The following is a 16,394-nucleotide window of genomic DNA, read 5'->3' as shown; positions in this document are numbered from 1 at the left end:
CGAATTTAAATTTAATTCTCCTCAACTGAACAAAACTCAAACAATTTTAAGACGAGCTTGGCTTGTAAAGTTGAATCCATCCCTAGCTCATGGTCTGATAAATGGAATGGTATATCACTATCAATGGGCAGAATGCAAAATGATGTCACCAGCATCTTAAGTAATTGTAACTAAGGGGACATATTAAATTGGTTTGAAAGAGCTGTCCTATCCTGAAATTCTCTTCCCAAATAGTTTTTCTTCAAGTTAAAATTTCATAAAATTTAGATTAATAAATGGAACTTTGTGTTAATTTTATAATATTAAATTATAAAATTTAGTCTAAATTTTAAGATTATTTAGGTTACTATTGAAAAAAAAAAAAATTTAGTCTCACCATAACACTCAACAAGTAACTCTCAATTGCACATTGGGAACTATGTTTTTATTTTGTAACTAAAAAATCTTATTTGAGTCAGATTATTCTTTTGATATAATTGACATTATAACTGTTATAATAGATAAGTTAAGAATTCGATTTTGATATATCGTTAGTAAATTTCGAATTCATATTCTCTTACTAAAATTTTTTTTATTTATCATTCAAACTACATAACATGGGTAACTATACTGTTTTACAAAATACTTATGAACTATAAATATCCATTTTAAAAGGAAATATATTATAACAATTAGGGGGTTAATGTTAAAACTAAAATTATATGCATAAATAGTATATAATTTTATACATAAATAATAATATACCATCATATAATTAAATATTATTTTATTTTTAATTTAAAAAATATATAATATTATATAATTGTTCGAATATAAAGTTATGCTCACACATAACACCGTTTATGTGTTATGTGTGAGAAATGATTGAAAGGTGGAATATAAGATGCTTCAAATTGGTGAGATCAATAAATGTTCCCAATCATAATCTTCAATCCCATCACACAAGTGTCTCTTCAATCTTCAAATCAGGGGCTCTGAAGTCCAAGCCAGTGCCATAGACCTAACCTCAATCTCAATAATCTTATTCTTATTCAATTTCAAGGACCTGACAATGGTGGCACAAGCACATATGCCATTGCCACTGCCTAAAACAAATTAAATTCCAATTTCACCCAATAACCTCTCTTCTTTTTAATAAAAAATAAATAATCCCTCCCCCATTTTCTCATTAACCAATCAACCCCACATGAAAAGAAAAGTATAATAGAAATTCAAGAGAGAAAGAAGAGGCAAAGAAAAAGAGTCAAATGCATTAATAAAGTAAAGAAAAATGTTTTGTTGCACAAGATAACAAAAGCAAAAACATCGGTTAATAAGTAGGCAAAGGCAAAGCAAAGGCAAATGCAAACCCTCTCTCTCTTAAAACCGAACCTTGTTTTTCACTCTTCCATTTCTTCTACACTTCTTCTTCTTCTTCTTTTCTGTTTCTTCAACCAACCGAACTAAACAAAACTGAACAATCCCTTTGAAAAAGCTTCTTTTTTTCTTTGTTTTTGGAAGATTTTTGTGGTAGGTGTTTGTGTTGGTGGTGGTGGTGGTGGTGGAGTTGAACAAGAAGCCATAAAAATGGAAGCCACAACTGCAAGAATATTACAAGAAAACAAGAACAACCCATCTCCCTTAAACTCACCAAATAGTGTTGGAAGCAACACCACCAGCTGTAGCAACAGCAATGGGGTCCAAATTCACACCCCACCTCTCACTCCAATTCCCATCTCCAGATCTACAGAAACCAACCCTTATCCAACAACTTTTGTTCAGGCAGATACAACCAACTTCAAACAAGTAGTTCAAATGCTAACTGGTTCTTCAGAAACCGCCAAGCAAGCTTCATCCAAACCGTCTGTGCCAACAGATCCATCTTCTTCATCCAACAAGTCTTCTTTTGTGATACCACCCATCAAAACCACCACACCCAAGAAGCAAAGTTTTAAGCTTTATGAAAGGAGAGCTAACAACTTCAAGAACAGTCTAATGATCAATACTTTGATACCAAGTTTCGCAAATAATTCTCGGTTTTCTCCTAGGAATAAGCCTGAAACCTTGTCTCCAAGTTTGCTTGACTTTCCAAAACTTGCACTTATTAGTCCTGTTACACCACTAAATGAAGACCCTTTCAACAAGTCTTCTCCTTCTTTAGGAAACTCATCATCAGAGGAAGAAAGAGCCATTGCTGAGAAGGGATTTTACTTGCATCCATCACCAATATCAACTCCAAGAGACCATGAACCACAGCTTTTGTCACTGTTTCCTGTAACTTCACCTAGAGTTTCAGGCTCATCTGCCTGAAAAAAAAAATATGTACTTTGAGAATGGTTTTAAGAGAAAGTTTGATGGGATTTGGATGATTCTGAGGGACGAAAAGTAGAGGATCTTGTTTCAATTGTACAATTTGATCTCTTTTCATAATATGGTAAAGCTTCTTGTTTCCTTTCTTCTGTTTCTGTTTTTCTTTCTTAGTTTCTGATTTTCCTCTGACATAAAACTCTAAATATTTAGTGAAATTTTTTTTAACTTCTATGATCAAGAACAACCCATGTATATTTTTCGCTGTATATACTTTTTTCTGCCATGGCAGTAAGTCATTTAGTGATTTGCCTAATCATTACTTGTTGAAGTTTGTCTTTGTCCTTATGTTGTAAGGATTCATATGCAAGAGTTTAAAGAAGAAATGAATAACCAAGCATCCCTTTCTCTTGAAATTTGTAAACCAGTGAAAACAAAATACACAAGGTAACATTTGAGTTTATGTCATGTGTGAGGCTGGTAGAATGAATGTCAATCCAGATGAAAAGGAAAAATTAGTTAAAAACTATTTGAATGGATGTTATTTATTTACATAAATGCATTTGGATAGTCTATTAAAAATTGAGTAGTCAAATCTATTGTGCTGCAAATTTCCAAGTCTTTGTGTTTAATGACAAAACTAGGTTGTGGTCTTTGAAGCTGGATCAAGTCAATTTCCCACCTTAGGTGCAGTTAATACTTTGCCAGGGAAGCATTTTCAATCTGAAAATGACCCATATTGCAGACCAGGACTCAACAGGAGACCGAAAATGTTGGCTCAACTAATATTGTTGACTACTATTATTTGGTGATTACTACCCCCAACGGATACAAAGAGGGTATGAGTTTGAAACTGAGATGGAGTATATCAAAATTAAACTCTTATTTATTTGATGTAATAATTGTGAGGTCGATTGGTAAATAGACTTGGTCTTTTCTGGACGTTAAAAAGATAATGTGACATAAGTATAGGTTCTTTCTTACCAAAAATGAAAAAAATTATCTGGCCTTAGAAATACATAAGGTAGGAAAAGGAAGCATCAGACCATCTTTCTCTCTTTTTTAAACGAAGAATCTCATCTAAGTTGGATAGCCCCTTAAGAGTAAAATTTTAGATTCAATAATTGATCTCACCGTTACTATACTGGATAATTCAAAAGTCTTATCTTGATTTGGTGCTAACAAATCTTAAATTCAAACCTACTTAAGACTCTAATTGGGGATTCCACATTTTAACCAACTCCGTCAGGTTAGCCCAGCTCCTGTTCAATATTTAGTGCACAAATCAGATTTTTCTGGTATTCAATAGTTGCAGTGTAAAGTTGGTTAGATTAAGGAAGATTAATAATTAACGTGAAAGAAAAGTTATGTCGTTATCCTAATGTTAATTACATATCTTGTTTTTGCTAAGCATTTTCCTTTAGACCTTTGATTTCTGTATTTTTCTGCCTCTTTGTTTGACTTGAAAGAGATGAATTCATACTGAATTCATAACACAAGAAAGGTAAAAACAGATGGAAAGAGAAAGTGGGGGACTAAGTTATGATGATGATTGAAAAAGCGAGTTTGATTTTTTTCAAGTATAGCAATGAAAATGTGAAGACTTTTTCTCTCCCATTTGTAGTTTTCTTTGTCAGCATGAGTGCCCGAAAATGGACCGAAAGAGCTCATGGCCATGGACTAAAAAACCGCCAATTTTCATTCCTCTTTGGATGCCTTAGCCACCCATTTTGTCATTATCCCTCTCTGGTAGTTTTTGTTTTTAGAATTACATGGATTGTCTGCACAATAAAAATATACATACCTGAAGAGGTAGTTTGACTAGTAAAAGAGGAAGTTTCATGTATTAGAAAATATGAATTCAAGTTTTTTTCAGTGACATATTAAGATCAAACTCTTAACTTACTTGATCAACCACTAAACCGAGAGTTTATCATACTTGGTTAGTTGATTCAATCTTGAAAGTGACGATCTAGTTCAGATAAGATTTCTCGTTACAAATTAAAATGTGCACCCATTTTAACACCAAATTACATGAGTACACATTATGTATATACTTATTTGTGTACTCTAAAATATGTACACATAACGTTGTTTTCCTCTACATATTTTCCCCTTCAAAAGCAGAACCTAAATTTCATCTGAATGCTATGGAAATCAAAGTCTATCAGAAAATTTCTATAAGAACTTGATAAGTTTTGGTCTTTATGGACTATTCTAAGAATGATAATATATTTATAGAAGTGATGTTTCTGTGTAAGATTCGTGAGAGGAATTTTTCCCTTTTAATTCAAGCATTGGATTTGAGCCGAGCTTGAAAGTTAAATATTTTCGAGTGATCGATTTGTTAAATTTAATGAGTCTAAAAAATTTTGATACAAATAAATTAAAATAACGTTATTTTAACTAATACACAAGAAAACATCATTTTTATCATTTTTTACTCGGTTATAATACCAAATTAAGCTCAAAGCTTGATTCAAACTCAAACTTGAGTTGAATTCAAATTTGACTCCCCTTAAACAAACCGATCGCGAACAACTTTGAGATAAACTACCACTGATCTTGAAAAACAAAACATACTAAAGCATTAAAAGCAATGCAAATTAGTAGCGAATGCTCATAACATAACAGTAGTCGCATTTTGTTTTTTAGTGTGTATATATCAACAACAATTATCAGATTGCAAGCAATCATTCTTTCAGATTTCTGCGAACGAAGTGATCGTCTTGAATCCATGATTCTCCGGAAGAGGACCATTTCCCGGCCGGACAGAGACTACTACCTCCAAACCTAAACCATAGATCAGAATTTAGAGAAACATTAAGCGTTTTGACAGTAAATCTGAACATTAAACCATCTTTATCCCTTCACAGTAATGCAATATTCATAAAGTCTGGATTCTGAATGAAAAACATAAAACCATTTATGTAATAATATTCCGAGAAAACTTAATTAGAATGATTAAGTTTGGACACCCTCATTTATTTAACTAGTTAAGTGAAATATGCACTCCAAATGTATTGACAAAAATGCAGAAGTTAACTCGAAATTGTTAAAATTAAAAAAGCTGGTTACCTGCGGCTTTTGCTGCCGTAGCTTCTTGATAGACATCTGTAATAAACAAAATTTCCGATGGTTTATCAACTCCAACTGACTGCGTGATTTCAATGTAGCTTTGTGAGTCTCTTTTGTTCCTGCAAGCAAGGGAAGGCATATTTACCTTTTCTGTCGCTGTATAACAAAGAAGACAAAAGTAAAATGAACACCAGATATAGAACATACCCCACTGCAGTGTCAAAAAATCCAGATAAATATTTTCTCAAATCCCCGTAGTTTGAATTTCCAAATATAAGCCTCTGTGCCAACCTGCTACCACTAGAGTATATGTACACCTGCCACAAAAGACAGACATGGTAAGCAAATTTGCAAGTGAATTTTCAATGCATTCTCATAATTTGAACAATAGTCTGCAGAAAATGGTTACTTCTGTCAATGAGAACAAGTATGAATGGTTAGATGAATCCGCCAGCCATCATCAGTTTACGAAAGAAGGGAAAAGGGAGCTAGTAAAAGAAAAAAAAAACCCTCTGCCATATTATCTAAATGCACAATTCGTCATTCAACATTAATAGAAAAACAACATTCCGGATTCTCCAATATAAAAATAAGTTGAGAATCCTGAATATTTGTTAGGATTGGAACACTTCCTTATTTCATAAGTTAAGTTTTATCATAAAAATGGTACTTAAGTTTCAAATGGGTAAGGAAAAAATTATTGGGGTTTTTGGAATTGTGGGCAGACACTTTTAGTTGATTGCGGGAGGTTTCCGATATTTCTATAAAACGTTCTAGAGTAAGAGCATGAAAGCACTCAATAATTAAGGTGGACAAATAGCAAAATTGAGAGTCATCTCAGCAAGAATTTTCAAAAGAAAATGGAAAAGAATAAGACCTTTATTCCCAAAGCATTCCACCTTTCAAGGGCTTCAGGCACATCATCGAAAACTACTCCTTCCAATTCATTATTCTCAAATCCAGTCCGCCAAATATGACCCTGCATATGTAAGTTTTAGCTATATGCAAAGACAAGCTCATCGCAAACATATATTTTTCAAAATCAAGTTTTGCATACTTGCAATTGTTTTAAAGCGGTGATCTTCCGATCAGCCTTTATCATTGCTTCCACATTAGCTACCAAAGCTGCTATCACCTCCTCTTTCCCTGCATCATCTGGAGGAACAGGTACAGCACCAGTAACCCCTTGTTGCACGTCCTCTTGAATCTGCAACAAGAATTGTGAAAAGATTAATGATTCTTACAATCAAAATTTCAAGGTGACAACCTAGATTCCTCAAAAAAGTAGAAATAGAAAAGCCATGCATGTAACCAAATCAAGCAAAACAAGTACTCAAGAATAAAGCCAAGGAAGTTAGATAAAATACTTAAATGGGGGCAGAAAAAAGAAAATTCGATAATTTGCACAATCTTATACAAACTAGGAAATGCTAGGCACTTGCTCTTTCCAAGTTTATTTTCACATGCATAACTAGAATTTTGCAAATAAATTCTCCATCAACCTAGAAGGGCCCAGGGAATCAGATTTCAGTTTCATGATTTGTATCTAGTTCTCAACCAATCCAACAGCAATTCAATCAATTTGAAAAAGGAAAAAATGACTAGATCCCTTTTCAGATTTCCTTTCTTTTTATTTCAATCAAAGAACACTTAAAAAGGCTCACGAGCATTTGTAAATATAATGAGTCAAGTCACTGTGATAATGTGAAAATATATGAGTTGGACACAACCCCTCCGGTTTTTAGCTGAACGATTTCCAGAGTGTCTGTCAAGATTTCACAGCTATCAAGGCGATATCCCATTTAACATTTCAGATTTTCTTCTTTGTTTGTAACTATAACGTAATTTTATTATAGTAAAAGGTAACATGTTAAGAGCTAAGATAATACTAAAATCAATACCTTCTGCACTTGAATTGCAAGAAAAACAGAATATGTTTGTAGTCTTCCTACAACAATGCAATCCAATGTCTCAGAGAACCGAAATCACATATTTATTATATCATGATGTAAACTTTAGTCCTTCACAGAAGGCCCAGCTTAATGAGGTAAGACAGTTTTGCATTTTCCACAAGTACCATCATCCATTAAAATGAAAAAAAAAACTTACTTGAGAGCACAACAACTTTATATCATCTTTAGTTTCTGCAGTGTCATATGTTGCCGATAAATGCTTCCCAACACTGACACAAGCATATGGAAAGAGAACCTCAGTAACAAATGATATTGGAGTAGTAGTCCCTTCAATGTCAAGCACAATGCAACTCTGCAGCCATAAAATTGAACAATGAAAATGTAATTTTGACAATACAAAGAATCTAACTTACTTGAATTTCCTCCAAAAACAAAAAGTCTACAAAACTTCATTTGATTTATATGACCAAAATGGAAGTAGAGTTATTATATTAAGAACATAAATATATCTCCTGAAAGGGAGAAAAGGTAAAATTCTTACTGGCAACGGATCTGAAACAGAATTTGAGTCTCCAGTCATTGCTTTTGTGGACATATTTATATTCCCATTACTGCCTAAAATTCCCTTGACATTCTGAATAGGGCCATGATTTGGAGTAGCACAGTCCAGGCCCAGTTGATTAAGTTTGATAGCAGCATCAAAGAGATAGTGATAACATTCAGCCTGAAAGATATCCAACCAAGAATGAAAGAATATACATGTTATACTCTTATAATTACACAGATATGAGAATATAAACCAAAATTTTGCAACTCCCAATTGAAGTAATAAATCAATATATGTGCTTTGTGCATGAAACGAGGATGCACTACTGGTGAAGTGGCAAAGATACCTATTTTTGGACATAAAAAAAGCATGAACTTTTTGAGCAGCATACGCCTTGTCATTTTTCAAGTAGCAATTTTTACTCATAAAATGGAATTGTTACACCATTTGTATTGGTGAGGTAAGAGTCCAAGCATGGAGTTGAAAAAGAGTAACAATAGAGTTATATAGTGGCACGAAGTGGTTATAGAAGTCCTACCTAGGGGTCATTTTAGTTCCTAGAAGCACTGAGGAAAACTTAGAAGTGATTATCACTTGGAGGTGAAATCTTTTTGACATAAACAACAGAAACTTCTTGTACAATACATCAACTTAGTCTAAGTCTATTCAACGACGTCCAAACCTGAGTTTTAGCACTGATCCATGAGTCCCCCCAAATGTATACGCCATGATTGCGAACAAGGACAGCAGTTGCTTTCGGATAGGCTTCTATCTGAAAAACAAAAAGGAAATCCCACCAGTCAAAGTCTATATTTTCATGGAATTGAAAAAAGAAATTCCGTGGGAAATAATGCAGAAATAAAACCAACTTATTGTCCTCCAGAACTATATGGAATATTCTAATAGATAAATGTTGGACATTCTGACTATCAATTTGATAAATGTCATTTCATATTATGGTAGACTAACATGAAAGGGAAAAAATGTAAGGTTACCCAAAAAAAGATTTTTATCTGAAACACTAATCACATAACAAGCCATCATAGGCTTACAACTGTTGGGGTCTATTCCACATGAAATTCTAAGATATTTCTGTTTGCAGCATCATGTCCATTCAATTAGCAACATAATGAGTTAGCATTGAATTTACTACGCAGGAATAAACATAAAACGAATAATACCGCTTCAGCAAGAGAATCAGTGAGCTCATTTTCATAGGCAGTGTTCTCTATAATTGGGATGACAAGTTCATCATAATAACCATGCCCTTGGATTCCTTTTATCATCTCCATATGAGTTATCTGTAAGTTTGCAAAAAGAACAATCAAATCAGATGTTAAAAGAGACAACAAGTAGGATTTGATGAAAGCCATCTATACGTACCCTAAAAAGTTTAATCTCTTATGAACAGCCTGCTATAGAAACTAAAGCCATAATCACCCTTTAAATAATTAATAAAGAAATTAGTTGTTCTTTTACTAGTTTTGAATTAGACTGATAGCATTACCCTATTTGATGTCACCAACTTCAATTTTGCATCATGACAGTGGATATGGCATAATGAGATTAATAGTATCATATCCAAACAATCTCCTCACGGATGTAAATGACTCATGTTTTAAATATTCCATATGACAATACAAGATTTTTCATGAAACAGTTTACAGCAAGAAAACCTGAACCAACCACTTTCAAAAAGGAGGGGGTAAAAATGATGCTACTGTAAAAGGAACATGAGAATAAAGATAAGAATTAGAATAATGTGCTGATATCTGGAAGTGAGAAAAATAAAAATCTTACACGGAATTCTTTTGACATTGGATTGATCATAGTAACTAGGCAAGATTCTATCCCATGACTGTGGATAACAGCTCCAGCATTACGCATCTCATATGCCTGGATCATAAAAGGAATAAGTACTAATGTGACTTAATAAAAGTAAATCAAATACCCAAGTTAAAAATAAAAGGTCATCCTAAACAAAAACAATAAAAATTAACATAATGAAAATTATCAGTTGGTTGTTTACACTGAATAACATATAATGCAAGCAGAAGGAACACTAAATAATTGTTTAATTAAGCCAGGAGGGAGGTCTGGTCTTAAAAGCTGATACAGGCAGGCTCTAAGTATTATAAATGCCTTAAACCAGACAAAGCGTTCACAGATTATAGAATTGCTAATAACTCATGAAATAATCATCTAATAGGGACACAAATAAACTACAAATTAGTGGATTATCTAAGACTGGTTAATGACAAACAATTCTATACCTGTTTAGCCATACCTAAAATAACATCAAAAGAGTCACAACACTATGATGCCCATTTGAACAGCCAAATTGTTCAAACCTCATAAAATCATAAATTTTCAAACAGTAACAAAAGTTCCATTATTATCATAACTAAATCAGTACTACAACAGGTAAATGTGAATGCATAAAATTACATCATCGTGAAGCTTAATTCAAACTCAAGTTGTCTTCAGAGCAACTCAATTCTCACTGATTTATTAATATCAAAATAAGTTATATTTTTCAAGCCACAGAATGCTGATACCTTCATGAAAAGGGGAGCACAATCAGAACATTTAGGAAACTTATGTGGATACGGTTTTGGAGATGGTGAATACAAGATAGATCCATTTCCAGACATCACATACATGTCCGCTGGCTGCATTCTCTCCTTCTGAACGCCTTTTTAAACATCAAGATCAAAACACAACGAATTTAAATTTCTTAGACACACAAAATCACAGAAGAAGATACATTAACCAAAACCAAACACGAACAACAAATTCCCAGTAACTAGACAATACAGAATAAATAAAACAATTCATGACTGATGTACAAAATGCATAAACAGATATCAAACAGCACAGAACACAGAACACAGGCAAAATTAAGATTACAAAGAAATTAAAACTTGGAAATGGAATAAGACAGAACGACACTCTAACTAACTTTTGAAACCAAACAGACACCCAAGGATTATACAGGGAAACACACTCGGTCTAGACTGACTAAGAACAGCAGTCCAAAAATCAAACAAACAAAGAATAGACAAATAACAAGTCTCAGCTTGAAATTCAAAATAAAAAATCATAAATCAAGTTAACAAACGTTCTGAATTGAGCTTAATTTCACATAATCCAAAAATCAAACGACAAAAACAATAAAGCAAAATACCTTTAAAGTGACCTTAAAATTGATCAAATAACTAAAATTAGTGAAGAAATACGAACTTAATAGCTTTAACCACACATTTGAGTAATCGGAACTCCAAAAAAAAAAAAAGAAAGAAAAGCAAACATAAAGCACAAAATTTTACGCTAAGGATAACTAAATAAACAGGAAAAAACAAATAACCAGAAGCCAAAAGAGGGAGATGAGCGGCGTAGGTACCAGAAGGTGACATGAGGATGAGCTGTTGAGGTTTAGGGATGGAGTTATCATGGACCTTGATTGTGATGCTGCCACCGGTCCCAGACACCCATCCAAGGGTGTAGAACTGACGGCAGAGCTCTGATATCAAAACTCTCGTCTCCTTCACAGCTTTGCTCTCCAAATACGCCTGATTATGCGCTGCTGCAGGCCCTGCTCCGCTCACAGCAACAGTGGCCATAGCTCTGGAAGAAGATGTTAAGAGAGATGGACAGAGAGATAGAGTTGGTTTGGATTGGAGCTTATGGAATAAAACAATGTAATGCAAAGCAACGAATCTATGCTATCCTTTTTGTCTTTGTTGAAGGAGAAGTCAGGGTGAAGTTGTTGGCTTGATCATGCTAAAGGTTAAAACTTGAATGTAAAGAAGAGATTTTGACCAAGTGGGCGTCTCCTATAGGTTCGATTTTGTTGAGAAAAGTGATTTTTTTTTGGGAAATTGAAATTTTTAGCACTTTTTTATTCCGTGTATACAAAATTATCACATATCCTAAAGCTTTCACAAATATACCATAACAGTATTCATCTTTCTCAAAATACCCTTCTTCAATATTTCATACACAAATTCTCTCTCTTCTTCTCTGCAACTTTTTTCTCTCTTCTTCCTCTTCTTCCAAAGTGATGAAAGAATCACTCTCTCTTCTTCCTCATCTTCAAAAACAAAAGTAGGAAAGAAAATACTAAAATTTTCAGATTAAGAATTCTCCAAAGTAAGGATTTAAAAAAAAAAGAGCAACCTAAAAAAAAACTCAAGTACATCCATTTTATACCATGAAAGAAATGACCATGGGAGAAGATCATTTAGTATGTTTTAATTGGAAAAAAAATTAACATTTAAGGATTAAATATAAAAAAAAAATTTTACGTTAACGGAAAAAAAAAAAAAAGGTTAAGGTTGCTGGGTTTCCAGGGGTTGGCGTAACGCCAACCCCTGGAGATATATACATATAAGGGTTGGCTATATGTATATATATTATTAAATTATATTATTATATTAATATAATATATAATATATTAATATAATATATTATAATTAATATTATAATATAATATATATTATATTATAATATATAATATTTTATATTAAATATATTATAATATATATTTTATATATTATATATATAATAGTAAAGGTTGGCGGCGCCAACCCTTGGCGCCGCCAAGTGTTGGCGATTCCGCCAACCTTATTAACTTTATATATATTATAATATATATATATATATATATATATATTAATTATAATATATTATAATTATATTATATATTAATATATTATATATTATATTTAATATTTATTTATTATATTATTATATTATTTTAAATAATTATATATATATAATATTATAATATATAATTATATCATATAATTATAATATTCTAATTAAAATATAATATAATATATCATATATTAATATATAATATAATTATATATATATATATATAATTAAATAATTTTATATATATATATATAAATCATGTTTTGCTTTATAAAGGGTGGGCCCACCCTACATTAATGCTACAGGTCAATTTCCCTTATCGCCAACCCAAACTCATTTTACATATATTTTATAAAATATAAAATTATATTATAATATAATATTTATAATTATATAAATTTTATTATATATAATATGTAATATATTATAATATATAATTATAATTATATAATTATAAAATATATAATATTATATATAATACAATATATTTTATATATTTTATATTTTATATAATATTATTATAATTATATTATAATATTATTATTATAATATAATAAATAAATATTAAATATAATATATTATATATTAATCTATAATATAATTATAATTATATTATAATATATTATAATTAATGTAATATAATACATATTTTATATATATATATATAATATAATATATTATATTATATAAAATATAATATAATATATATTATATATTATATTAATATTATATATAATATTATATTATATATAATATTAATATAATAATATTATTTGATAATATTAATATTAATATAATAATATAATTTAATAATATATATACATATAGCCAACCCTTATATGTATATATCTCCAGAGGTTGGCGAAACCTAGCAACTTTAACCTTTTTTTTTTTATATTTAATCCTTAAATGTTAATTTTTTTTTCCAATTAAAACATACTAAATGATCTTCTCCTATGGTCATTTCTTTCATGGTATAAAATGGATATGGTTGAGTTTATTTTTAGGTTGCTCTTTTTTTTTTAAATCCTTACTTTGGAGAATTCTTAATCTGAAAATTTTAGTATTATATTAATATTATAATTATAATATATAATAATAAATAATATTATTATAATTATATTATAATAATATAATAAATAAATAAATATTAAATATAATATATAATATAATATAATTATAATTATATTATAATATATTATAATTAATGTAATATAATATATATATATATATATATATATATATATATATATATATATATATATATATATTATAATATATATTAAGTTAATAAGGTTGGCGGAATCGCCAACCCTTGGCGCCAAGGGTTGGCGATTCCGCCAACCTTTACTATTATATATATAATATATAAAATATATATTATAATATATTTAATATAAAATATTATATATTATATTATATTATATATATATAATATTATATTTTATTATATTATATATTATAATATAATATAATATATATTATATTATAATATTAATTATAATATATAATATTAATATATTATATATTATATTAATATAATAATATTATTTGATAATATTAATATTAATATAATAATATAATTTAATAATATATATACATATAGCCAATCCTTATATGTATATATCTCCAGGGGTTGGCGTTACGCCAACCCCTGGAAACCCAGCAACCTTAACCTTTTTTTTTTTTTTTTGTTAACGTAAAATTTTTTTTTTATATTTAATCCTTAAATGTTAATTTTTTTTTCCAATTAAAACATACTAAATGATCTTCTCCCATGGTCATTTCTTTCATGGTATAAAATGGATGTGCTTGAGTTTTTTTTTATGTTGCTCTTTTTTTTTTAAATCCTTACTTTGGAGAATTCTTAATCTAAAAATTTTAGTATTTTCTTTCTTACTTTTGTTTTTGAAGATGAGGAAGAAGAGAGAGTAATTCTTTCATCACTTTGGAAGAAGAGGAAGAAGAGAGAAAAAAGTTGCAGAGAAGAAGAGAGAGAATTTGTGCATGAAATATTAAAGAGGGGTATTTTGGAAAATATGAGTACTGTTGTGGTATATTTGTGAAAGCTTTAAGATATGTGATAATTTTGTATATACGGAATAAAAAAGTGCTAAAAATTTCAATTTCCCTTTTTTTTTCCTGGGGAGAAGTAAGCTGATGGGTGATGGGTGATGGGTATTGGTTCGAATGTTAGTGGTCGTCATTTCAAAATTACATCCTTCACTTGGTATAATAATTGCAATGTGAGATTGCGTATTATATCAAAATTTGAACTACTTGCCATAGGTAGTTCAATCTCAGAAAGATTGTTTAGATCGAATGGGATTCTTCCTTGAGAAATAAAGGGTAAATAGTTGTGGTTTGACTCATCCATCCTATTTATGACACGGTCAACCCTTCAATATTGGCATAGTTCATAAAGGTATAATTTTAAAATTCAGATCAGATCAAATGATTCAATCAATTGAATTATCAACAGTTAACTAAATCGATTAAAATTATATGTATAACACGCTTGACTCAATTAATATAAAAAATTGATTTTTTTAAATTTATTATAAAAACTTGAACTTAAAACTTATTTATTGTATTTAAATATATATATCATCAAACTAAATTTATTTTAATATTAAATAAGTCAAATTATATATTTAACCGTAAATTATATAAATTTTTTTAAATATTATTTTTAATCAATTAGTTGGTTTAACCACTAATCAACCAATCTAATCACTGGTTAGACTATATCACTCTCTCTATTATTTTAATATTCGATCTTATTCTAAAAATATTGCATAAAGGCATGACCAAAATAATTAAGGGTTATATCAAGGCTTTAATGTCTAGATTATAGGTTGCCCATCACAACCAGCAAAATTATAATAAAAATTTACAAAAAATTTTATATATATATATATATATATATATATATATATATATATATATATATATATATATATATATCTCCCATAACCACATGTAAAAATTTTCAAATTTTTATTGAAAATTTGAAAAATTAATATTATACTGTCTCAAATTAATAATTCCTAAGCATGCTTCATGTGTATAAAATATAAATTGTTAACATTATTGTATGCTTGTCCTATGTTAAGGGATTTGCCTAAATGTGATGCTTATAATTTGTAAACATTATTGTATAATTGTATTAATTTAGATAATTAGTCTAACGGTAATGTGATCTTCTTACCTTAAACGATTTGTGTAATAACGGTATGTTATCGTACTCTTTTTTGTATTCCTTACCTATATTGTATGTATTATCATATCGAGTTAATAATTTTTGACATGGTTTGTTAATCTAATATGATATAATACGAAAAAAAATAATGTTAGAACTAAATTTTTCTGACACGAAATTTATTTTAGATCAATCTAATACAACTCAAAATTAAATCGAGTAGTGTTAGAGTTCACATGAAAGTAACTCGATACAACATAAATTGACTCAAATGTTTTAAAGAAATATTACTTTAATATAATTTGTTAGAAATAAATTACGAGCAATATTATGTGTACACATTTTGATATACAATTTGGGTATACATATGATATATCATTATGTGATTAGGTGTTATTCTATCTTTAATACAAAATTATCTAATCACATGATGACACATCATATCGGTACCCATTATATATATCAAAAGCATGTACATATAATTTTATAAATAAATTATAAAAATATTAAAAGTCAACGGTTGAAATCTTTATAGATTATATATAGTTGTATTTTTATATAATTGTAATTATTTATATTAATTTTTATTTATATTTAAATATTTTATTTTATTATTAAATTATAAGAATGTGATTTGATTAGTCAGATTATTGACGCATTTTAAATGTCTTAGTATGTAATTTTTAAATCATTTGTAAATAAAATAAAA

At 29.4% G+C, this 16,394-nt stretch overlaps 2 protein-coding genes across 2 annotated transcripts; one reads left to right on the top strand and one right to left on the bottom strand.

The window, feature by feature from the left end:
• Positions 1–1,288: 1,288 nt before the first annotated feature.
• On the top strand, positions 1,289–2,599 carry LOC123201784 (VQ motif-containing protein 19-like). The gene has a single exon (XM_044617337.1). The coding sequence runs from the start codon at positions 1,567–1,569 to the stop codon at positions 2,287–2,289; it is 723 nt and encodes a 240-aa protein (XP_044473272.1). The 5' UTR covers positions 1,289–1,566; the 3' UTR covers positions 2,290–2,599.
• Positions 2,600–4,851: 2,252 nt separating this feature from the next.
• On the bottom strand, positions 4,852–11,662 carry LOC123202277 (probable bifunctional methylthioribulose-1-phosphate dehydratase/enolase-phosphatase E1). The gene is made up of 12 exons (XM_044618104.1): positions 11,228–11,662; positions 10,383–10,519; positions 9,625–9,720; positions 9,006–9,125; positions 8,507–8,596; positions 7,819–8,001; positions 7,474–7,629; positions 6,422–6,571; positions 6,242–6,343; positions 5,572–5,681; positions 5,365–5,483; positions 4,852–5,079 (listed from the first exon to the last, which is right to left on the bottom strand). Exons 1-12 carry the CDS (start codon positions 11,445–11,447, stop codon positions 4,988–4,990), a joined length of 1,575 nt encoding a protein of 524 aa, XP_044474039.1. The 5' UTR covers positions 11,448–11,662; the 3' UTR covers positions 4,852–4,987.
• Positions 11,663–16,394: the final 4,732 nt, after the last annotated feature.

The sequence above is a fragment of the Mangifera indica genome, chromosome 18 (genome assembly GCF_011075055.1).
Source record: "Mangifera indica cultivar Alphonso chromosome 18, CATAS_Mindica_2.1, whole genome shotgun sequence".
NCBI classification, from domain to species: Eukaryota; Viridiplantae; Streptophyta; class Magnoliopsida; order Sapindales; family Anacardiaceae; genus Mangifera; species Mangifera indica.
This window is presented reverse-complemented; position numbering and strand designations above follow the sequence as displayed.

What these genes read in the sequence shown, in the direction of transcription:
- LOC123201784 (XM_044617337.1), top strand. Translation starts at nt 1,567, where the DNA reads ATGGAAGCCACAACTGCAAGAATATTACAAGAAAACAAGAACAACCCA.
- LOC123202277 (XM_044618104.1), bottom strand. Translation starts at nt 11,447, where the DNA reads ATGGCCACTGTTGCTGTGAGCGGAGCAGGGCCTGCAGCAGCGCATAAT. An exon ending in CAATGTCAAAAGAATTCCGT is followed by an intron (nt 9,126 to 9,624) that starts GTAAGATTTTTA and finishes GCAAACTTACAG; the next exon opens with ATAACTCATATGGAGATGAT. An exon ending in TACGGCAGCAAAAGCCGCAG is followed by an intron (nt 5,080 to 5,364) that starts GTAACCAGCTTT and finishes TCTATGGTTTAG; the next exon opens with GTTTGGAGGTAGTAGTCTCT.